We start from the raw sequence: 23436 nt of genomic DNA, 5'->3' as shown, positions 1-23436 counted from the left end.
GTTAAATTGAATTTAAATTAAAAAAAATCTTTGGGGCGCCTGGGTGGCTCAATGGGTCAAACCTCTGCCTTCGGCTCAGGTCATGATCTCAGGGTCCTGGGATCGAGTCCCCGCATCGGGCTCTCTGCTCAGCAGAGAGCCTGCTTCCTCCTCTCTTTCTCTCTCTGCCTGCCTCTCTGCCTGCTTGTGATCTCTCTTTGTCAAATAAATAAATAAAATCTTTTTTAAAAAATCTATTAAAAACATCTTTTAAAAGAGTGTGAGTTCTAGAGTATAACCTCACCAGACTGCTTGGGTTCACAGTAGGTCTCTGTACTTACTAGCTGGGTAATTATCAGTTACTTACTTCACATCCCTGAGCCTCAGTTTCTTCATCTGTAACATGGGTATAATAGCACCTATCTCCTAACGTCCTTATTGGGGTGGGCGAAATTAATCTCTGTAAAATACTTAGTGAGAGGTCTGGTGCACAGTAATCACTCAGTCGATACTGGCTATTATTTCTTTGAACCAGGCGCTGTGCAAATTTTGTTCTGTAGATGATGTTTTTAAATTGTTACAGTGGCCTGAATGTTGTCTAAAAAATCTGCCTGTTTGAGGCCATTCCCACTTGTGCTACAGTTGTTTCTGAGTTTTATTGTCCACATTTTATATTGAGGAAACCAAGAGTCAAAGAGGTGGTTTTGCTCAAAGTGCCCTAGCTATATTTGGATTATCTGATTCCAAAACCCAGCCAGCGGAAGAAGAGAAAGTAAACAGGGGAAAGGCAGTGCTAAATGAGGGTGTTGGGTGACAGCGGACTACACTAGGTTTTATCTCTAGCAAAAGCCTGAGATACCTTTAGGGCCAATGCAGAGCCTGGCCAGCAGGAGAGAAGGGTGGAGCTGAGCCATGGGAGAAGGGATAAATGCCAGGTCCTGACCCACAGTACCCACCCGTCGTTCGTTCGTTCGTCCTCAGTGCAGGGCAACAGGTAAGAGTTGCTTTCAGCCTGGGTGTGCTCTTATGGTTTGCTGCCCACCTCAAGGCTGCACATTCTGACTCTCTGGCCTGACTAGATCTGACTTTGTTCCTCAGAATCTGTCTGTCTGTCATTTTCTCTCCTTCCCCCCCTTATATCTTTTTTGGCTTTCCCTGTTTTTGACTTTCCTTTGTCTTGCCCCCCCCCTTGTTTTCTCTCTCTTGTTAGTTTTCAGGATATTTCACTTTACTTCATCTCTCTCTGACCTCTAACTTTCTCTTATTTTTCCTTTGCCTGAGCTCTGTCTGTATATTGTTCTCTCTATCGTTTTTTTTTTCTCTCTTTCTTCCACACTGCATCTCTCAGTCTCTGTCTTTCTGTCTCTCTATGCCTTTCCTTCTCCATCTTCCAGAAAGGTGGTTTGGTATTTCATCCATTCCTCCCTCATTTTGAATCTTTCTCTCTGCTCAGCTGATGGTAGAGCTCAGTAGGTCAGTGCCTACTGAGGACCAGAGGTAGGAAGAGAAAATTGAGGGAATATGGGGATTATGGAAATGATAAATTGGGTAGAGAGAGATTTGAAGGATTTGAGAGTTGACTACCATAAATAAGGAGAGAAGGTTGAAGAGGAATTTTGCATCACTAAAAAGGCCCTATGCTAAAAGTCCATAAATTTTTATTCTCACCCTAATTCATTCTGAGACCCTAGGCAAGTCATTCACTTTCTGAAAAAAAAAAAAGGGGGGGCAGTCTTGTCCTATAATCTCCACAATGTCTTCTAATTTTGATTTTGTGGTCTTCTAAAATCTTGTTTCTAAAAATTTCTGGTTCTATGATTGAAGTATGTAAAATTCTCTGACTCTTCCATGATGGTGAGAGGATGCTAGGAGGGGAAGTAAGTCTTGATATATCCAGTTCCTGAAGAAAAGTGATCACATCCCCTCCAGACCTAATGGATTCTTGCAAAGCAGGCCACAAAGGGGAGAGAGGGAGCAAGGAATATGGCAGTGAGTGGTTTCCGGATCTTTGTTGGGATAGTGTTGTGGTTGGCCCTTCTGATCTCTGGGACTATGGTTTGGCTGCTGACATGAAAAGAGAACACCTTTAAGTAATGATCTGTCACTTGGCCTGAAATTTCACCATTCTAGCTTTGGGTAAAAACATTGTTTTATGAAAATCCTTGGCAAAGATTGCCACACAATCTTTGATGCATAAGTTGTTAAATGGAATGAATGAATGAATGAGAATGTTCACCAGTGCCTGAAACTCCATTTCAGTTAGAAATTTGTTCCTTTGGTAAAGGCATTTGTCACAGTCCAAAATCAAATGTCCCAGAAAGGGTCCTGTTAGTGCAGCAGAGAGATTAATGTCTGGAGTCAGGCCCTCAGTCAAGAAAATATGTAGTAATATTTGAATCACAGATCCATAGTGGTTAAATTAGTAGGCTCTGAAGCCAGATTGCTTAGGTTTGAATCTGGCTTCTCTTACTTACTAGCTCTGTGACCTGGACAGGTTGCAAACCTTTGGGGGGCTCAATTTCCTCAGGTTTGAAATAAAGTTAATAATAGTGTCTACTTCACAGGGTTGTTGTGAGAATTGAATAAGTCAATGCATGTGAAGCTTTTACAACAATGTTTGAAACAGTGAGTACTCTGTGAGTGTTTGACTATTAGAACCAAATGAAATCTATGAAGTTTTCTAGTCCAATGCCTGTGGAGAAACTGAGGCACAGAGAGGGAAAGTACAGAGCCCAAGTTCACATAGTAAGTTGTAATAGGATAAGGACAAAAATCAGGATTAAAATTAGCATCAATTTTTAAGAACTAGTCTGGTATACAGACTAGTGAAGATACATTTCTTGAATGTACCTTCACTTTCTCTACATAGAAAATGTAGAAAATAGAAATAATAGCTAACATTGTTTTCAGTATTTAAGATAGGCACTCTTATACACTTTGTATAGATTATTATACTGAATTTTCATACCATCCCTGTAAAGTAGTTTGTCTTTTTCATTATTCACTTTTTACAGATATAAAGTATAGAGAAGAGATATGACTTTTCTAAGGTCCCAGAGCTAGTGAGATGTTGAGCCAGGATTCAAAAGTGTCTGGCTTCAGAAGCTGTGCTCTTAATGCCCTAAATTGCCTAAAATACTTTCTTGATTCAATATTACTCACTCCAATCCCACTATTATAAGTAGTGAGATGGAATGGAAACAGAGGTGAAGGCAACTGGACTGCAAGATTATGGATCATAAAGCTGGGCAGGCAGAGTGGGTGGGGCTGGGCAAATCTGAGGAAAGGAGTATCTGAACAGAGAAATTGAAATTGAAGTTTGAAAGAACTTGATAATTTAACAAAAAGTAGTCTATATTTTTCTGGGTCCCTGAGAATGTCATGGCTGAAAGTCCCTTAGAGATGATGAGTGTATTGAGCTATATACATGGGATGGGAATTGGCCTTAATCTACCACTGTCCCAAGGCAGGACTGGACTCTGCTTTCATTCTTGCGGGCTTTCTTTCCCCTGCCATATCCCACTGTTGTCATTATTGTTGTCAATGTTGATGTTGGGGAAGGGAGTTTGCAGGAGCCTGGAACCTGGCCATCTCCTTTGTCTGTCTTCCACTGGGTAATCCATCCATCCTTACCACATATTGCCAGAGTCAGCCCCGGCCAGATGCTTAGACATGATTCTAGAAAGGAGCTCTCTTTCTCTCCCACACCCTGGTCTCAGCTAAGGGAGTGGTCAGACCCCAACGGTGATAAATACTGGGAGCTTTATCTGTGGTCTGCAGACTCAGCCCTAAGCCCTTTGGCCTTTGCATACAGGCAGGGGAAGGGAAACTGGTATCTCCACATGTGGTGTAGGCATTGGATCCAATTAATTACTTACCATTTGAAGTAGGCATAAGTAGCCTACATCTGACAGCTGATGAAAGCTAAGACCCAGAGAGGAGAAGTGGCTTTCCAAGAACATCCAACAGGGAATCTGAAATTGAAGTATGGAAATCTAACATTTATTGAAAAATTACTATGTGCCAGGCATTGTCCTAAAGGCTTAATATGAGTTTCATTTAGTTTTTTCAATACCCCTTGGCCTTTCCTAAATTCAGGGCCCGCACACCCTGCCCCACACACTCACTTACGCTCCTCTGACAGCCTGTTAATGTTGGGGGGAGAATCTCTTGGATGAACAAGGGGAAAGTATAGCTTTGTGCATTGGGGGGAGGGGTGTTGCTCTATAAGAAATGAAGGAGGTTGCCATATGAGGACAGTGCCATGAGCTCCTCCTGTTTACTTTTCCCTTATAATATAATGTCTTGTATACTAGAGGTGCTGCTAGATTCTACTCAGTAGCTCTCCTGATGGTGCGAGGGCCTTAGTCTTCCCACATTCTCTCATATCTCTCTTATTGTCCTGTTCTATATTTTGTCTCACCCTCTGACATTGGATCTCCAGTTTTCCCTTTATTTCTCCTTCTTGTTCTTTGTCTTTCTCTTTGTATCTCTTAGCCCTCCCTCATTCCAACCCTTAACCCACCTTAACCACCTCTCCATTCCTATACTTTGATTTTGTCTCTATTCCCTTCTCTCTGTTGCTCAGTCTCTCTCATCTCCCTCAGTAGGGTCGATCTCCTCTTACCCTAACTCTTCGGTATTGCTCTCTCCCACCCCCACTATCTCTGGCAGCATTTATCCTTTATCTTTGTGCCTGACTGACTTTCTGCTCCTGCTGGATTTCCTCCTCTCTGTTGTTTTAGTTTTCTGAGTCTTTTTATTTTTCTGTATGTTCTTTGATTTCTCTGCATGTCTGTTTTGTGTCCCTCTGCCTGTCTCTGCCTCTACCTCTGGTCTGTCACTCACTCTCTTTCTCATCTAAGTCTCTCTTTCCTTATCCTTTTGTATTTCCCATAATCCCTTTTTCCTCTGGTTTTCCGTATCAGTCTTCCTCTCCCTATTTATATCACGAACCTATCCCCTTTCCCTATGTTATTGATCTGTTTCTTTCCCACAATTTCTGTTCCTCTAACTTCACCACTACCACTATGCCTTTGTTCTCTCTCAATTTCCTCCTTTTATCTTTCACAATTTCTCTTTTCTCCTGACTCTTTCCCTACCCTTCCTTTCTTTCCTTTACTTCAGTCCCTATTCATGCATTAACTTACTCCCAAATTCAACACATATTTATTGAATGCCTACTGTGGGTATTTGTTATCTTTTTTTCTGATCTCCTCTCTGTCCGTTCTCCTTTCAGTCTTATCCTCTGCCTCTTCCATTAGTGTCTAGACTTGTTTCCTAGACCCTTTGGGTCTTGTTTTCATCCCCTCTAACTGTCCTTTTAAAAAATCCAGGAGGAAGTTCAAAAGCAACAAAATACCAGTCCCGTGGCATATGGCCTGTATGGCTTAGGGCCTGCCCTTTTGTCCTATTTGCTGAATCTACTTAAACTGGTACCTGTGGCCTCAAGCTCCTTTTCCCTCTCTGGTTGGGCCTGCTCAGTAAACACTTTAAGTCAAGTCTCAGGAGCCCTGGCCAATGGCATCCATCTGCATTTGCAGGCTGAATATTAACTTGACTGAGGCTAACATTCTTAGAAAGACTTTTTAGCCTTGTTAACAAGAGTTAGTGGGTTATCAGCTCTAATCCTGCTGCATACAATCACACTTAAGTAATCCTCATCATCACAGAAGGGGTCAGTGGCAGAGTCTGAATGAGAATTTAGGCTTTCTGACCTTCAGTTGTAACTCTTTCCTTTACCCCACTGTCCAATGGTCATTGTCTCATTTCTTCCTCCCTGATGCCCTATCAGTACATTTTGATATTGGGAAAAGTTCTTACCATGGAAGGACAATAAGGGCATCTCTGGAGAGAGCAGTTTGCATTGGGTGGAAAGCTAAAGGCAAAGGATCAAACACAGGAATGACCCTTGGCTTTTGGCCAGGCCTTCATGATGGATTCTTATCTCTTCCAAATCTTGTTCAGGACTTCGGGCTCAAGATGGTAGCAGCAGCCATGTTGCTACAGTGCTGTCCAGTCCTTGCCCGGGGCCACACAAGCCCCCTGGGCAAGATGTTTAAGAGTCACCAGTTCCTGTTTGGTATTGGGCGCTGTCCTATCCTGGCCCCCCAAGGACCAACCTGTTCTCAAATCCACCTTAAGGCAACCAAGGCTGGAGGAGGTAAGAAGTTTCTGGCAAATGGGGGAGAATATCTGGGTCCTGGAAAAAAAGTTCCAAGTCATACTGGCCATCATTGCCTTATAAATGAGAAGGTCCATGTGAAAAGTGTCAAGGTTAAATGAGATGGTCCCAAAACACACCAGGGTTCCAACTTCTGCCAGTATCTCTCAAGAGTCTCACTCTCATGCTCCTCACACTCTATATACTCCAGTCATGCTGATACTACTTAAAATTGCCTGATCAACTCTATAATCTCAAGCTTTTGTGTCTTTGCTCCTGTCAAATGACCCTCACAATTACCCTTTACCAGAGTATCTCATACTTCTCATATGACACTTAACTAGGGCATCATCTCCTCTGTGAAGCTTGTCTAAACCTCTGTCCAGCCTGTTCAATTCCAATTCTGGGTCATGTCCCCTCCCTCTTTTAGACTTCCATAGCCCATGTCCTCCCTCTCATCCCAACATTGTTCATAATGTGTCTTCAGTGTATGCCATTTCTGCCAGCCTAGAAGCCCCCCTAGCACAGGGACCAGACTCATCCATTCCATTTTTGTATCTCTATCATAGCCTGAGAAAGAGCTTTGGGATACAGTAGGTCTTAGTAATCATTGTTAAACTAAACTTATGGCTAGAAATGCACTGCCACTTACTCTCTTACCTTTACATAGACTCTCCATCTTGTGCCAAGAGCCACTGTCCCTTTATGCTGTCAGAACTCCAAGATGGGAAGAGCAAGATTGTGCAGAAGGCAGCTCCAGAGGTCCAGGAAGATGTGAAGATTTTCAAGACAGGTTGGAGTCAAGTGCCACCTTACCCAGGCTCTACTCCTAATGCTTGAATTCACTTCATTACAGTCCTGAGCTAGGCTAATTAATCCTAGGTCAGCTAGTATACATCCCATGACGGGAAGTCCAGTCATTCCCAAGGGGACCATGGTAGGCAATAGCTTAGCCAGTGCACTGAAATGTACCCTCCCCAACACACATACATGTATAGGCTCTTGTATCTTTACACCATTAGTTTAAAATGATCCCTCTAGAGTTCTACCTCCTCTCTCCCAAGTGGCTAAATTGATCCCAATAGTCTGGGCTCTCACATTTAAGCAATACCACTATACAACAATCTAGATTTGCATGAAAGAGTAAGTGTTGGAAGCAGGTACATCTTTTAGAAGGGTAAGAAGCCCCAGGTCAACTCAATTGGTGAAGACTATTCAAGATTATCACACTTGAAATAGGGCCACACTGTTGACATTTTTCATAGGCCCTTTTGGGATATCATTAAAGGTGAAAATTTCAAATTTGAATTTTAATGACATTCAGAAAAGAAGAACAAGGTACACTGCCCTGCATATATCTCCCAAGTACAAGATTCAGAGTGGCTGCCCCAGTTGCTTTACCAAGGGAAAATTCTAATGGGGAAAATGTAGCATCTTATGGAAGGTGTCCTGACACAGAGGTTTCCACTTTGGGAGATGAGTAGGGGCTCACTTGACAGAATATTTCTGCTCTCTGTAGTCTTCTATACTTCATAAACTTGAATTTTCATGTTGTATTGAGTTTAAAGAAGACAGAATGTGCTTTCTTTTTTTTCTCCCTTCTCTTCATGGCCAATGAATCTCACTCTCTGTCAGACCTGCCCAGACCCCTGGCCTCAACCAGCTTGAGAAAGCCACTCTCCAATCCCCAGGAGCCAGACCTAATTTCAGAGGTCACACACCAGGTTCAGAACAACATGGTTGGTGAGTTGTTGAAGTGGAAATAAAGTGGGGTTGCAATGTGGAAGGAGTCCTCAAGGAGCTTCTGAAACAGTTGGGGGAAATGCAAAGAATTGCTTTAGAACCAAAGGGAATCTGGGTTTAAATTTTAATGCTGGCACTTGCTGGATCAATGTGTTTTGCCAAGTAAGTCACTTCCCTTTAGTGAAATTTTAATGCTTGCCCCAGCTGGTTAACATGAGGAAGAAATAAAATTAGATTTATGGAAGTGTTTCTAGCTATTATGAGCCCTCATTAAATACTAGGTTTATTCCTATTATTTCTTCTCCATGCTTCCCTCAAAAACTCATCCTTTACAGACAGCCTTTTCCCCTTTCTTGTATGTGTTTATATTCAGTTTTCATAATGGAATTTGGCTTTTTTCTAATATAAAAGGAAAATGATTCATTGTAAAGTATTTTTCAACAGATATAGGAACATATAAAGAAGGAAATTTAAATCACTCAGAGTTCTACCATCCACCATTAACTATTTATATTTTCTTCTGGATATTTTTCCATAACTAACCACACACATATACACACACCTCCTATGCTTCCCTCCACACACATGTTTTTATGAGAAATGTGATTTTATTCTGCTGGTTTTTTTACCTTCCTTTGTTTACCTAACAATATACCATGGGCATCTTTCCATGTCCCTAGGCATAGAGATGCATAATAATTATTAATGTTGAAGTTTGTTCTGTAGCATGGATGCAGCATCATTCAGTTAATCAAGCATCTATAATTCAGGTTATTTTTTTCTTGTGCTTTTTTCTGGTTTATAGTGTATGTTGGTTTTACATACATCAAAGATAACATATAGTATTATAGACCCAGTATGAATATACTAGAGATTATTTAGCTATTCCCCTATTGAGTTGCTTCCAACTTTTCCTATTACAAACAGTGGTGCAACAAACAATACTCAGTGTACATTTTCATGCACATAGGTCGTTTTTTTTTTCTATAGGAAAGCATTAATAGGTGCAAATTCTTAGGGTGTAAGGTTGTGTACACTTTCAATATTAATAAATATTGCTAATTAGCCCTCCAAAGTCGTGTACCAGTTATCAAAGACAGTATCCATATTCTCACACCCTCTCTAGGACTTGATATTATCAAACTTCTAAATATTTATTGGTATCAGTGAAAACTTTATTTTGCAGTTTGGTTTTCCTTGATTAAACATCTTCCACTTTTATTGACTTTTCTGTTTATATTCTTTGTCCATTTTTCTACTGGGTCGACAAATTTTCATAATAAGTTTTCAGAAGTTTTTGTTGTTGTTGTTCTTAGTTTTTTTGTGTTTTGTTTTGTTTTGTTTTTTAGAGAGAGAACTGGGGTGGGGTCAGCAGGAGAGGGAGAATCTTAAGCAGGAGCCTGATTTGGGGCTCAATCTCACAACCCTGAGATCATGACCTGAACCAAAATCAAGAGTCAGACACTGGGGAGCTGGGTGGCTCAGTGTGTTAAGCCGCTGCCTTTGGTTCAGGTCATGATCTCAGGGTCCTGGGATTGAGCCCTGCATCAGGCTCTCTGCTCAGCAGGGAGCCTGCTTCCCCCTTTCTCTCTGCCTGCCTCTCTGCCTACTTGCCATCTCTTTCTCTGTCAAATAAATAAATAAAATCTTAAAAAAAAAAAAAAAGAGGCAGACACTTAACCAACTGAGCCACCCAGGCACATCAATTGTTCAGAGGTTTTTAAAAAAAAATTAGTTCTCTAGGTATGCCAGTATTTGTATTTAAAAACTCTTGATACATATTTCCAAACATCCCTGCAGCAAAGATACTACCAGTTTATATCCCTACCACATAACTTGTCATCTGCAACAATCATGATTTCTGTCTCTATACATTGGTAGATGGTAGAACTCTGAGTGATTTAAATTTCCTTCTTTATATGTTCCTATATCTGTTGAAAAATACTTTCAAAAGTATAGAGTTCTAGAGTTTAACAAGTCCTTTGGCATACATTATTTCAATTTATCCCCCAAAACAATGTTGCTCCATTTTGCAGTAAATAGCAGTTTTAAAAGTAAACACTAGATCACTTGCTTGTAGCTCACTTACTTGCTGTATAACTGGTTAAGTTACCTAACCTATCTATGCCTCCGTTTCCTCATCTGTAAAATGGAGATACTAATGATACTTTCCACATAGGGGTTATTGTGAGGGCTACGAGAAATAATATTTATAAAGTTCCCAAGATAAGGCATTACATATAATAGGTGCTTATTAAATATTGGTTATAATAATAGAATTAAATATTAGCTACTACTACTACTATAATTATAATAATACTACTATGCACCAAACATTAGTTCAGCTAAATGACGTTCTGTTTGTCATCAAATGCTCACAATTCTTCAAGAAGGTATTATTAGCCCCATTCTACATATGAGGAAATTAAAACTAAGAGAAAGGGTTCATGACTTACTCAATGTCACATAACTAGGAAGTGACAGAGCAATACCTAGAAACCAGATCTGTTGATACTCTTTCCACTGAAACTAGAAGTAGTGATTTCAACAAGAATGATACCATGGTAACCTTAGAAAAAGAGAGGAGGCCTTACCAGAGGTAGGAAGCCAGAGTGAATGTATGAATAATTTACTGAGTAAATGAGCAAATGAGAAAGCAAAGGGATGATTGAGTGAAGCAGTGGAGAGTTACTGTGGCTCCGTAAGTTAATGACTGATCAAATAAATGAATAAATGAAAAGAGAACTGGAGAACTCAAATCAACAGCATGGATAAAATATGGACTACTCAGGAAGTGATTTAAAAATAAATTATTTTCATCTTCATCTCTACTTCTGCAGGAAACCATGTTTTTGGTTATGACCAGTTTTTCAGGCATAAGATCATGGAGAAGAAACAGGACCACACCTACCGTGTGTTCAAGACCGTAAACCGCTGGGCTGATGCATACCCCTTTGCCCAACACTTCTCTGAGGCATCTATGGCCTCAAAGGATGTGTCTGTCTGGTGTAGTAATGACTACCTAGGCATGAGCCGGCACCCTCAGGTTTTGCAAGCTACACAGTGAGTAGTAAGATCTGGGGCATGAGCTGTGGGGACACAAACAGAGAAGAATCAAAGCCACACACGGAAGGGAAAGGCAGAGCTGGCAGTGGAAACCTACCACCTACCACCCCTTTTGTACATGGTCTTCCAGCATATCTAATCCTCATATATGAACCATGTCAGTCAACAAACCATGATTTCCAAACTCTTGACTGTCCTTTTCTGTGTAAAAGACGGAAGACCAAGCAATTTCCATGAGCTCTTACTCTGGGGACAGAATGAGTATTGCCAGAGATACTGTGTGACCTCCTCTAGAACGTCTTAGAGCTGTTCAAATTCAACCCAGCTTCTCCCCCCATCCCTGCGTGCCATCAGCCTGAGAAGGAGGACCCATGTATCCTCATTGTCTCCATCCTGCCCTCTACTTGATTATATAGAACACAACTCATATAGGATCACTAAGTAAACACTGACCTCCATCATTGAAGAGAAACCTGCCCAGTTCCTCAGTGCCTGAAAAGGGTTTTTCCATCTCCATGTTTTTCTTCTGTTTTCTCCGGGCCAGGGAGACTCTACAGCGTCATGGAGCTGGAGCTGGTGGTACCCGCAACATTTCAGGTACCAGTAAGTTTCATGTGGAGCTGGAGCAGGAGCTGGCTGAGCTGCACCAAAAAGATGCAGCCCTGCTCTTCTCTTCGTGTTTTGTGGCCAATGACTCTACTCTCTTCACCCTGGCAAAGATCCTGCCAGGTAAGTTCTGTTCAGGGTTGGTATCTTGAGCTACAGCATGCAGTCTCACTGCCTTCATCATCTTTTCCTTCTATTCTGAGTTAACTCGATCTCATTGCTCTTCCTTCTTACCCACTTTATATATCCTTACATCTCTCTCATTTCTCCCCTTCTTCAATTAGGCTGAAGAATACTACTGAGGACATTGCCCAAACTCACAGAAGGGTAACACCATAAATTTATCACCTCCCCCCACAACTCACCTGGGCTCCAAACACCCATAAATAGTTCTTTTATGTCCCTATGTTAGCTTTTTTCCAAATATTCTTTTCTTTTAAAACCTGTGACTATCTGCTTCTTCACTATTAGCAAATAACCTCACATCTCATATCACAAAGAAAACAGAAGCCATCAGACAGAAACTCTTTTAACTTAAAGACATCAAACCTACAAACTTATCTGATTTTTCACCTACACTTATTTCATTCTTTCCTTTTACAATTTGAAGGCACATCTCTTCTGCCTAAAGTCAATCCCTTCCTTGTATAGTGGATCCCATCTGGACCTGATCTTCCCAATATCCCACTCCTTAGCTAATAATGTTTTTAATTCATACGCCTGTTATCATTCCATCACATCCCCAACCACGGATGAATATAACTCTCCACCTTCTCCATGTCAATCCTAGGTGCATATCCCAGGTGGGAGCCACTAAAACTTCATGGTCCCCAACTTTACCAGGTCCTCTATGCTGTCTAGCAATCCTGTTTCCAAAGTTAGCCTTCCAAATCTCCAGGGCAGTTTTGCAAACCCCCATTCTTCCCAGCCTTCTCACCCTTTCACCTTACCCTCAATCACAGCAGATAACTCCACTTCCTTCCTCACTGAAAATAAAAGTCCTCAAGTAGCAATGTCCTCAAATCCTTGATGCAAACTACCTACAGACTCACAAACATCCCCACACGTCCTCTCTTCACCTTTTCTCTCCTGTCACAACAAAAGAAGTGCCTTTCTTTTTGTTGACTAATACTTTTCCTGGTGCTCTGTGTCTCAGTCCCCTCTGCCTCCTCAGGAACCTTGATCTATCACTTCCTTCTCTCCTTGTGTCTTCAGCCTCTCCTCTTCAGACATGTTAAAGTCTCTGTTATCTTAAAGAAAAAAAAGGTCCTCTCATCACTCTCTAACTACTGCCCTATCTCTCTCCTTCCTATAATAAAAAACTGTTTGAGAGAAGTCTCCACACTTGCTATTTACTTCCTTACTTCCTATTGATTCATCAGCACACTGTAAACATTCCCACTGCCTCCAGAAACTTCTTCTGGGAGCACACATAACCCCAATTAAATCCAACCTCTTTGGGAATTTTTCAGTGAAGATCCTCCTCAACCATTAGAATTAAACTTCTTTTCATTTCTACTGCCATCATTCTAGCCTAGACAAATATCATTTTCTTTTTTTAAGACTTTATTTATTTATTTGAGAAAGTGAGAAGGAGAGAAAGAACAGAGGTGGGAAGGGGCAGAGGGAGAGGGAGAAGCAGACTCCCTGATGATCAGGGAGCCTGATACGGGGCTAATCCTGAGACTCCAAGATCATGATCTGAGCCGAAGGCAGACAACCAACTGAGCCACCCAGGCACACCCAACATCATTTTCTTGATTTCACTCTTGCCCTCCTATATTCTGTTCTTCACAGCAGTAAGAATAATGTTTTTTTTAAGGCAAACTTGTCTTTGTTACCCCCTGCCAAAAACTTAATATATCCCCATTGCCCTTAGGAACAAACCCAAACTTTTTATCATGGATTCCAAAGCCCTCAATAATCTAGCTTCTAGCCTCATCTTTGATACACCTTCTCTCACTCTTTCATACAGTAATATATTCATTTGCTCACTTATATATCAGTAATTTGCGTATCCATCCATTCAAACAGTGAATGTTTACTTAGCATCTACTGGGTACTTAGACCTGTACTGGGTACCAGAGATAGAAAGATAAAACATGTGATTCCTTTCAGTTTTGTTGATTATTCCCTTCACTGTGCAGAAGCTTTTTTATTTTGATGAAGTACCAATGGTTTGTTTTTGCTTTTGTTTCTCTTGCCTCAGGAGACAAATCTAGTAAGAAGTTGCTATACCCTATGTCAAAGAAGTTACTGCCTATGTTCTCCTCTAGGACTTTTATGGCTTCAGGTCTCACATTTAGGTCTTTAATCCATTTTGAATTTATTTTTGTGTATGGTGTAAGAAAACGGTTCAGTTCATTCTTTTGCATGTCGTCCAGTTTTCCTAACACCATTGTTGAAAGTCTGGTTCCCCCCACCCCCAATGGATATCCTATCCTGCTTTGTTGAAGATTAATTGACCAATTGACAGTGGTGGGATCATTTTGGGGTTTTCTATTGTATTCCATCAATCTGTTTGTCTATTTTTCTGCCTGTGCCATACTGCTTTGATCACTACAGCTTTGTAATCTAACTTGAAGTCCAGAATTGTGATGCCTCCAGCTCTGCTTTTCTTTTTTCAAGGTTGCTTTGGCTATTCAAGGTCTTTTGTGGTTCCATACACATTTGAGGATTGTTTGTTCTAGCTCTGTGAAAAATGCTGTTGATATTTTGATAGGGATTGCATTGAATGTGTAGGTTGCTTTAGGTAGTACAGACATCTTAACAATATTTTTTCTTCCAATATTTGGGCATGGAATGTCTTTCCATATTTTTGTGTCATCTTCAATTTCTTCCATCAGTGTTTTATAGTATTCAGAGTACAGGTCTTTCACCTCTTTGGTTAGGTTTATTTCTGGGATTCTTATTGTTTCTGGTACAATTATAAATGAGACTGATTCCTTAATTTATCTTTCTCCTGCTTGATTATTAGTGTATAGAAATGCAACAGATTTCTGTACATTTATCTGTGTCCTGTGACTTTACTGAATTTAGTTAACAGTTCTAGCAATTTTGGGGTGGAGTCTTTGGGTTTTCTACATAGAACATCATGTCATGTGAAAATCATGGAAATTCCACTTTTTCCCTACTGATTTGGATTCCTTTTATTTCTTCTTCTTGTCTGATTGCTATGGCTAGGACTTCCAGCACTATGTTAAATAACAGTGGTGAGAGTAGACATCCCTGTCTTATTCCTAACCATACAGGTAAAGCTTTCAGTTGTTCCTGAACCTAAACCCTGTCAAGAAACTCTAGAGCTTCTTGGGAATTTAAATTTCCTCCACCCCAAGATAGTCAGTGTCAGATCAGGCTTAGAAATGACTGAAGGGAAGTGTGTAGGGGTCAGAATTTCAAGGGAGGAAGAGGTGTCACAAGGGCTTCAGAGGAGAAGGAAACAGACAGAGTCTTCAAAGGGAGGAATGGCCAGCTCTCTGCCAAGCAGAAATACTGGAAGAGAAGCTTAATGAATATGTATCTGGTTCTTCAGGGTGTGAGATTTACTCAGATGCAGGCAATCATGCTTCAATGATCCAAGGTATTCGTAACAGTGGAGCAGCCAAGTTTGTCTTCAGGCACAATGACCCTGACCACCTGAAGAAACTTCTAAAGGAGTCCAACCTTAAGACACCCAAAATTGTGGCCTTTGAGACTGTTCACTCCATGGATGGTATGTATATCATGAAAACCACAATAACAATGATAATAACTGACATGTATAGAATTTGTTTATATTCCAAGCAAAATATTAGTATTTTTAACTTAATCTTCACAAGAATTCCATGAGGCAGGTGCTATTATTATTTCTATTTATTTACATGAGGAGACTGAGACACAAACAAGTTAAGTAACTTGCTCAAGGTCATACAATTGGTAAATGCCAAAGGCAGCTATTATACTGATCTTACAGATTAAGAAACTGAAGTTCAGAAGCAGCACCCAACTTGTCTTGGTTGACTCAGTAAATTGGTGCCAAAGTATTTGTACCCTAGAACATTCCAATCTGTACCCTAGAACATATGATTCCAATTCCTCCAACTCCAATTCCTTCACACAACACTCCCTCCATTAGAAATGGTTTGCCAATCAATAATTCTAGTGTCTGGTCTCTGCAATGAAAAATTTTAAAAACCACTGGGAGTTTTTTTCAGGGTCCAGTAGGAAGAATTGGAACCAAAGCATGTTTTCAAGTGAAAGAGACCTGGGTTCAAATCCTATCTCTGGCACTTACTCACTGTATGATCTTCAACTCCTTGAGCTTCAGTTTTCCCCAACATAAAATATCTGGTTGTAAGAATTAGAGACAATGGAAGTCATTCCATTTTTATAATCTAAGTAAATATCATAATAGTGAAAACCATGTTGTGATCATTCTACTTCCTTACATTTACAAATGAATGTCTCCTTATTTTGTTAGTAGACAGTACTTAAACTACCAATTCTAGGGCTAAATTTCTTCCATTGAAATAATGCTTGAGCTATTTCACTCTTTGTCTCAAACTCCACCTCCAGTGATTTTTGCCCCTCATGTTATCTTGGGTTGCACACACTCTTTAATCCTGGTTTGGAGTCCCTGTTTCCACCTGAAGAATTTTATTCTGTATTCCAACTCCCTGCACCTCAGCATTTTTCAGATGGGGTTGACAGTAGGTATGAGTTCTTGTATATGAAGGAGTTGCCAAAAAGGCCACATATAAGATTCACAGCCATTTGAAGACACAAAGGGACAAAAACAGTGAGAAAGAGAAGTGATGGAGGGAAGGAAGGAAGGGGGGAAAGGAAGAGAGAAAAAAAGAGAGAGGGGATGGAAAAGGAGAGAAAGAAACAAAATCCGAGACAGAAAAAATGGAGACAGAGAAATAACAATGGAAAGGGCTATGGAAAAAAAAGGGGGGGTGGATAGTGACAGAGATCCAGGAAGATAGAAACAGGGAGGACCAGTGCAGTATAAAGATATTGACAAGGCTTCCAAAAGTACCTGCCTGAGGGGATGAATTGAATCTGAAATCAGGACTGCATTAACCTGGAGCAAAAAGTTACATTTTTGAATTTATTAAAACAAAGGCATCATATGGGCTAGTGCCAATCCTAAGTGGAAATACACAAACTTGGGGGATGGGGAGGATGCAAAGAGAAGCTGGAAAATGGCTTGAACAAGAGGACAGATATTGTCAGAAGTAAAAATAGGAAAACAGAAAGGCAAGGCTTAATTACAAACTAGGGGAAATGCACACACACAAATGCCTTGAGTGGGCATGCGGTAGATGCAGTAAACATATTTAAGGAGGTTTGAAATAGTCCCAAGTGATTACGCACACCCTTTACCTTTCCAACCCAAAGTAGCTATGGGTCACAAATTCCACACTGAAGATGGGGCTGGGGAAAGGTTGTGATCTCCTACCTCTATTTCTTGGCTTTTCTCAGGTGCCATCTGTCCCCTTGAGGAGTTATGTGATGTGGCCCACCAGTATGGGGCTCTGACATTCGTGGATGAGGTTCATGCTGTAGGACTATATGGGTCCCGGGGTGCTGGGATTGGGGAGCGTGATGGAATTATGTACAAGATTGACATTGTCTCTGGAACTCTTGGTGAGTAAGTGCCTTGGGATGCCCTTATATATAAACCAGAAAGGAGGCCCCTGCAAGACCCTTTCCTCCTGCCTTCCCAAAGCTGTAGAAGTTATTTGGGTAAAATTCATAGCCTGAGGCTATGGAAGTCCTGGATTCCCTCTGTCCACTCCTACCCCACTTCAGAGTTGCTGAGAAAGTCTGGGAGGGTTTTTTGAGAAGAAACCTAAGCAGGGCCAAATAGCCAAGTTTAAGTCAGTACCTGGAAAGCCGTGGTTCTAAATTCCTCCCCCACTCCATCCCCAAACTTCATCTTACTCCCACTTTTGGGCCTAAGCAGCTAAAGGTCCCCACCCAGCTACTGCCTATCTAGTCACTGCATGTTGCAGGCCTTGAAAGTCCTATCTCAAAGCAGCAGAGTTATCAGCTGTCTGTCTTGTCATGGACAAGAGAGATAAGCAGAGGCCTGGGACAGGAGTCTGGAACTCCAGCTTCTGTGTGCATCCTTGTGTTATCTGGACATGATTCTGTTCCTCTAAAGACTAATTATGGGCTCTGTCATATCCTACTCCTCCTCGTTTCCAGGCAAGGCTTTTGGCTGTGTGGGTGGCTACATCGCCAGCACCCATGACTTGGTGGACATGGTGCGCTCCTATGCTGCCGGCTTCATCTTTACCACTTCACTGCCTCCCATGGTGCTCTCTGGGGCTTTGGAATCTGTGAGGCTACTCAAGGGAGAGGAGGGCCAAGCCCTGAGACGAGCCCACCAGCGCAATGTCAAGCACATGCGCCAACTACTAATGGACAGGGGCCTTCCTGTCATCCCCTGCCCCAGCCACATCATCCCCATCCGGGTGAGAGCCCCCCCAACCATTGCCCTACCCACTTATCTCTTCTTGGAACCTTCCCACACCCAGCAAACCAACACCTGCTTCTCTTATCAATCTTTTACTTTCCTGTTAACTACCCTTCTTATTTTGAGCTATGTTACCCTTTTTTGAAAAATGATCAGCCATTCTGGATTAGTCACCTCTTTTTTGCATTAGCTATTATCTCATGATTATTAGACCATCCCGACCCTCACAATATTGGGTACCCATGACCTATAATTCAGTGCTTTGGAAATATGGATCAAGATCATTATTGGGTCACAAAATCAGTTCAGTAAGTTATGACTGGTATTAAAAATTTTTAAAAAAATAGAATTGAAAATGTTGGCATACATCACACATGGAGAAGGTAGTATTTTGAGAGAAATGTTTTAGTTCTATATATGTATATATGCACACATATATGTATGTGTGTATGTATAATATGGACATGATGTGAATCATACTTCTTAGTAAGATTTTAGGTAAAACTCAGAAAACAGAAAGTCAAAAACCATGGGACAAAGTGCTATTTTGGATTTCCAACCATGTTTACTGCCTTTGAAAATGAACTGCTACTTCTTTTTATTTTATTTTTTTTCACTACTTTTTTTTAAATAATGTCTATTTGTGTGTGTCAGTATGTCAGGGTGTGGTAAGGACAGTTTTTTGTGACGTTTTATGGACGAGAAAGAAATAGTCACTGCTTGGGCTAAGCCAATATTCTTTTGGGGGGGATATTGGGGAAATTGGGAAAGACTATTCTTGAACTTTTTTTTTATTAAGCCAATGACAGCACCCCAGAGATAGCTTGGGGAGTTCATCTTCTTACCTAGAACACCCCAAATTAACATACTACCTAGGTAAAACCAGTGTGCTTGCTCTGCAAACAGTTTCAAGACATGGTGCCTACACCACCTTCATCCCAACCCCTTCAAATTTAATTGCTGCCTCTGAGAAACTCCTTGATAGAAATTCTGGAGCTGCCACTAAGCCCCTTATGAAAACAAACAAACAAACAAAAAAAAAAACCTCTGTCCCAAAATTCAGTGATGTTCATTGGTCTGGTTCCCTCCACCTGCTTAATAGAACTAGTGATAGTAGGGCAAGGGTAGCAGATACTGACAGGCTTTTCTCCTGAGCCCAGGTGGGTGATGCAGCACTGAACAGCAAGATCTGTGATCTCCTGCTTTCCAAGCATGGTATCTATGTGCAGGCCATCAACTACCCAACTGTTCCCCGGGGCGAAGAACTGCTGCGCCTGGCACCCTCTCCCCACCACAGCCCTCAGATGATGGAAGACTTTGTGCGTAAGTCCTCAATATGGGTCTCTAGAGCACTCTCTTTCCCTTCAACCCCAGGATCTGAAGAATTTGAGGGAATGAATGTTATTTAACTTAAAAGTATATTTCTAGAACACATATTGTGTGCCAGACCCTATACTAGTAATAAATGGATGAGAAACAGTCCCTAGGCTCCAGTTCAAGTGAACCATAGCAGACACAAACAACGACTTTAAGGGGTTATCAAATTTCAATTAAGACAGTACATCAGAGAGTTGTGGGTGCAGAGAGGAGAGGCCAAACACAACATGCAGGATTCAAGACAGGCTTCCTAGTAGAGGTGACACGTGAGCTGAGTTTTATAAGGTGAGCGGTATTGAACCAAAAGAAGAAACAGTGTGGAAGTGGTATTCTTTGGGGAAGGAAGAGCATAAAGAAAGGCAAAGAGAATGGTGCAAAGCTGCTTGAGATATATCAAGAATAAACAGGTGTTACTGAAATGTAGGGTAGTAGGAATGGAGGGGAAGAAGGAAGTGCCAGTCTATGAGTCTACAAAGACAACTAAGACAGGGACTGGATTGAGAGATTTGTAGGGCTACTGAATAGCCTGGGTTTTATCCTGAATGATGCCGGTTTAGTCAATTTACCTCAAGTTTACCAGATTCCCATTCAATGCAGTTTTTAGCACATGGTCTGGAATAGAGCAGGTGTTCATTCTAAGTCAGTTAGACAAAAGACATATAGGCCGTTGACAGTCTAAAAAAGGAGACAGACATAGACAGTACTGGTCCAGTATGATGAGCTCCAGTACTCTGGGAGCTGGAGGAAGAGTGAGCACTTATGGCTAGAGAAAGTAAGAAGAATGAAGTCAGGAATGCTTTGTGGGTGAAGAAGTCCTTGTGTTGCACCTTGAAGTACATGTGGTACAGTGCAAAGACATTCCAGAATAAGGAAATTCCATGAGAAAGGACCTAGAGATAGGAAAACACAAGACATGCACTGGCAACAGTCATTCTGTTTGTCTGGAGCATAGGTAGTATAAGAGTTCAACGAAGACAAGATAGGTAGGTGCCATTCATCTAAAAACATCAAATAATGCTAGCCAACATCTATTAAGTACTTAACATGTACAAAGCACTGTTCTAAACTCTTTGCATGTATTAACTCATCTAATACACATGAGGCTGAGATGCCATTATTAGCAATTCCCCTTTATATATGTGGAAATTGAGGCACAAAAAATATATGAAACTGGTCCAAGGTCACACAGCTACTGGATTTGAACTGTGGAGTCTGTCTCTACCACCACAGTCATAACTACTAGGTCTACTGCCTGAGTTGATGATTCAGACTCCTGGACCTTTTGCTCAGTCCTCTCCATTGCTCTGGGCTTCAATTGTAGAGCCCTCAGTATTCTTGGTTCTCTGAGTGTCCATTCATGCTGAGCTTCTGCAGGAAAGAGATATGAGAGGCATTTACCATAACTCCGTCAGTCCTTTAACTCTAGTCAACCCATCCTGAAATCCTGCAAATGGTTGCTAGTCTCTCTCAAATTTGTTTTTTCTATTGCCAATTTTAGAATACATGTCAATGTAATTTCTAATTTTCCTGCTTCTTTCTTTATCCCTTCTAATCTTTTGTCCACAGTGACCATCAGAGGGATTTTTCTAAACATATGACTATATACTTCCCTTGCTTAAACCTTTTCATGTTTCCTATTTGTCTGGACTAGAGCAGTGGTTTCCAATGTGAGGTATGCAAGATGACCCATTAGGTGAGGGGACTCATTAGAATTTTGTGTTTCTTTTTTATCTTAAAAATAGGAAATTGGGCTTTACTGATATTGATCTTTAACATTTAGACTGATAATGATACATGTATCCATATATAAAAAACATATATAGATTGGAAGCGTGCATTAAAATGTTTATACTGATAGAATGTACAGTCCAAAATTTGGAGCTCACTGGCCTGTAGAACAGCTGAAGCCCCCTGGCATGGGATTCAGTACCTCAAACATGGTGAGTTCTATGCCCTCACCTCTTTTCCACATTCATTTTATTTTTTCCAGCTACACTGAGTAACTTAAAATTCCCTTGTTTTGCTCTACTTTCTTACCTTTCATGTTTTGCTAATAATGCTCCCTTTTTATTGGAACGCCCTCCCTCACTCCTTCCTCTGGCTTACTTCCTTTATCTTCTAGACTTAGTCATCCTTTCATTCATTCTTTCAACAAGTATTTGAGTACCTACTGTTTGCTAGATACTGTTCTAGGTGCTGGGGATCCAGTAGTAAACAAAGCAGACACAAAAATCACTGCCCTTCTGAAGCTTACATTCTAGTGGAAGGAGATAGTCAAAAAACTTTAAAAAAATAAGCAATGCATATAGCATGGTAGTTTTAAGTGTTATGGAAAAAATAAAGCAGGATAAGGGAATAGGAAATGCAGGTGTGGAGGGGCTGGTTTGGAGGAAGGTTGTAGCATTGAGTGTTAAGGGTAGAGATCATTGTGGTGACACTTGAGCCAAGCTCTGAAGGAGGTGAAGGAGTTAACTAGGCAGATATCAAGGGGAAGGTCATCCTGGGCAGAAGGAATAGACTAAGGTAGGGAAGATCCTATTACAGGAGTATTCTTCTACACGTGAGGAACAAAGAAGAGAGAAGTGTGGATGCAGTGGTGTAAACAAAAGGCAAAAAATGAATAGTGAGGGGAAATGTGAGTCCATATTGTGAAGGAATTTGGCTTTAACTCTGAAATAGACGGTCTTTTGAGGGATTTGAGCAGAGGAGTGACAGAGTTGACTCAGGTTTTAACAGAATTGGTCTGACTTCTATGTTGAGAATAGACAAAGGGAGAATGAGTGGAAGTAGGGATCCATTTGGGGGCTACTATAATACTACAAGTAAGAGAGGACAATGACTCAGACCTGATGATGGTATTAGAGGTAATGAGACGTGATCTAAATTATGAAGGTAAAGTCAATGGTTACTTGCTGATAGATGAGATGTGTGGTTAGAGAAAAAAAAAAGAAAAATAGAAGATGGCTCTAAAATTTTTGGACTAAACAACTAGATTTGCCATCAACTTAGAGATGGATAAGGATGAAACTAGAGTAGACTTGGTGGAAGGTAAAGAGATCAATAGCTCAGCTCTGCTCATGTGAAATTAGAGATGCTGATTAGTCAGGTGAAGATACAGAAGGGCAGCTGGATGTACGAGTCTAGAATTCAGAATAGGGGTCTGGGCTAAGATGAAAAGGTCAGAATCATCAGCATATAAATGGTGTTTAAAGCCATGAGACTAAACAAGATCTCCCAGGGAGTAAGCATAAAAACAAAGTCAAGGACAGAGCCTCCACCGCCCCATCCCTACCCCCCACCCCCACGCCCGCCCCGCGCACACTTGAGGCTTTTCCAACAATGGGGTCAGGTTTCCTTCTCTAGGTTCCCCCCCAGTAAGGGAACACTGCCAATTCCAGACTCAAAGGTCACAAATGATGACACTATATGGTTACTGTCACTGTCATCTTCATTAGGCTCAGTTTCCTGATGATGGATTCACTTCTGGGGTCACAGCATGTCCTATACTTAGGAGTGGTCCAAGCCAGGCTAGTACAGCTTTAAATTATGTCAAATGAGTGCTTCCCAATCGTTTATATATTATTCATAGCACACAGTGGAGTAGACAGGAGTTACTTCTGGTTACAAGCTATCATAGAGGTTTGAAGGGATCATTATCTTGGTTTATCTGTATCATGACACAGAGGTTAATAAGACCTTGTCTAACCAATTCTTTCCTTCCCCACCCCTTACCACTTTTTAGAGAAGCTGCTGGTAGCCTGGAGTGAGGTGGGGCTGCCCCTCCAGGATGTATCTATGGCTGCCTGCAATTTCTGTCATCGGCCTGTGCACTTTGAGCTCATGAGTGAGTGGGAACGTTCCTACTTTGGGAATATGGGGCCCCAGTATGTCACCACCTATGCCTGAGAAGCCAGCTGCCTCAAAGCCCCACCCCATTTGTACTTCATATGGGACTAAGCCTCCTCCTGTCCTCGCTTTGCTGTGTGCCTCTAGCTGACTTCAGTCTGAAAATAAAGAACAAACTGCAGCATTTGTA

At 41.2% G+C, this 23436-nt stretch overlaps 1 protein-coding gene across 1 annotated transcript; it reads left to right on the top strand.

Moving 5' to 3' along the window:
* Positions 1-753: 753 nt before the first annotated feature.
* ALAS2 (5'-aminolevulinate synthase 2) lies at positions 754-23427 on the top strand. Its single transcript, XM_032330742.1, has 11 exons — positions 754-973; positions 5947-6142; positions 6813-6935; positions 7778-7885; positions 10726-10948; positions 11496-11680; positions 15090-15269; positions 17024-17188; positions 17753-18021; positions 19184-19346; positions 23143-23427. The coding sequence occupies exons 1-11, from the start codon at positions 908-910 to the stop codon at positions 23304-23306; spliced, it is 1842 nt and encodes a 613-aa protein (XP_032186633.1). The 5' UTR covers positions 754-907; the 3' UTR covers positions 23307-23427.
* Positions 23428-23436: the final 9 nt, after the last annotated feature.

This window comes from Mustela erminea, chromosome X (genome assembly GCF_009829155.1).
Source record: "Mustela erminea isolate mMusErm1 chromosome X, mMusErm1.Pri, whole genome shotgun sequence".
In the NCBI taxonomy this organism is placed as follows: Eukaryota; Metazoa; Chordata; class Mammalia; order Carnivora; family Mustelidae; genus Mustela; species Mustela erminea.
Note: the sequence above shows the minus strand (reverse complement) of the source record. Positions and strands in the feature narration are given on the sequence as shown.

Coding starts and splice junctions, on each gene's coding strand:
- ALAS2 (XM_032330742.1), top strand. CDS start 908: ATGCCAGGTCCTGACCCACAGTACCCACCCGTCGTTCGTTCGTTCGTC. Junction 974..5,946: donor TCCTCAGTGCAGGGCAACAG/GTAAGAGTTGCT, acceptor AATCTTGTTCAG/GACTTCGGGCTCAAGATGGT. Junction 19,347..23,142: donor GATGATGGAAGACTTTGTGC/GTAAGTCCTCAA, acceptor ACCACTTTTTAG/AGAAGCTGCTGGTAGCCTGG.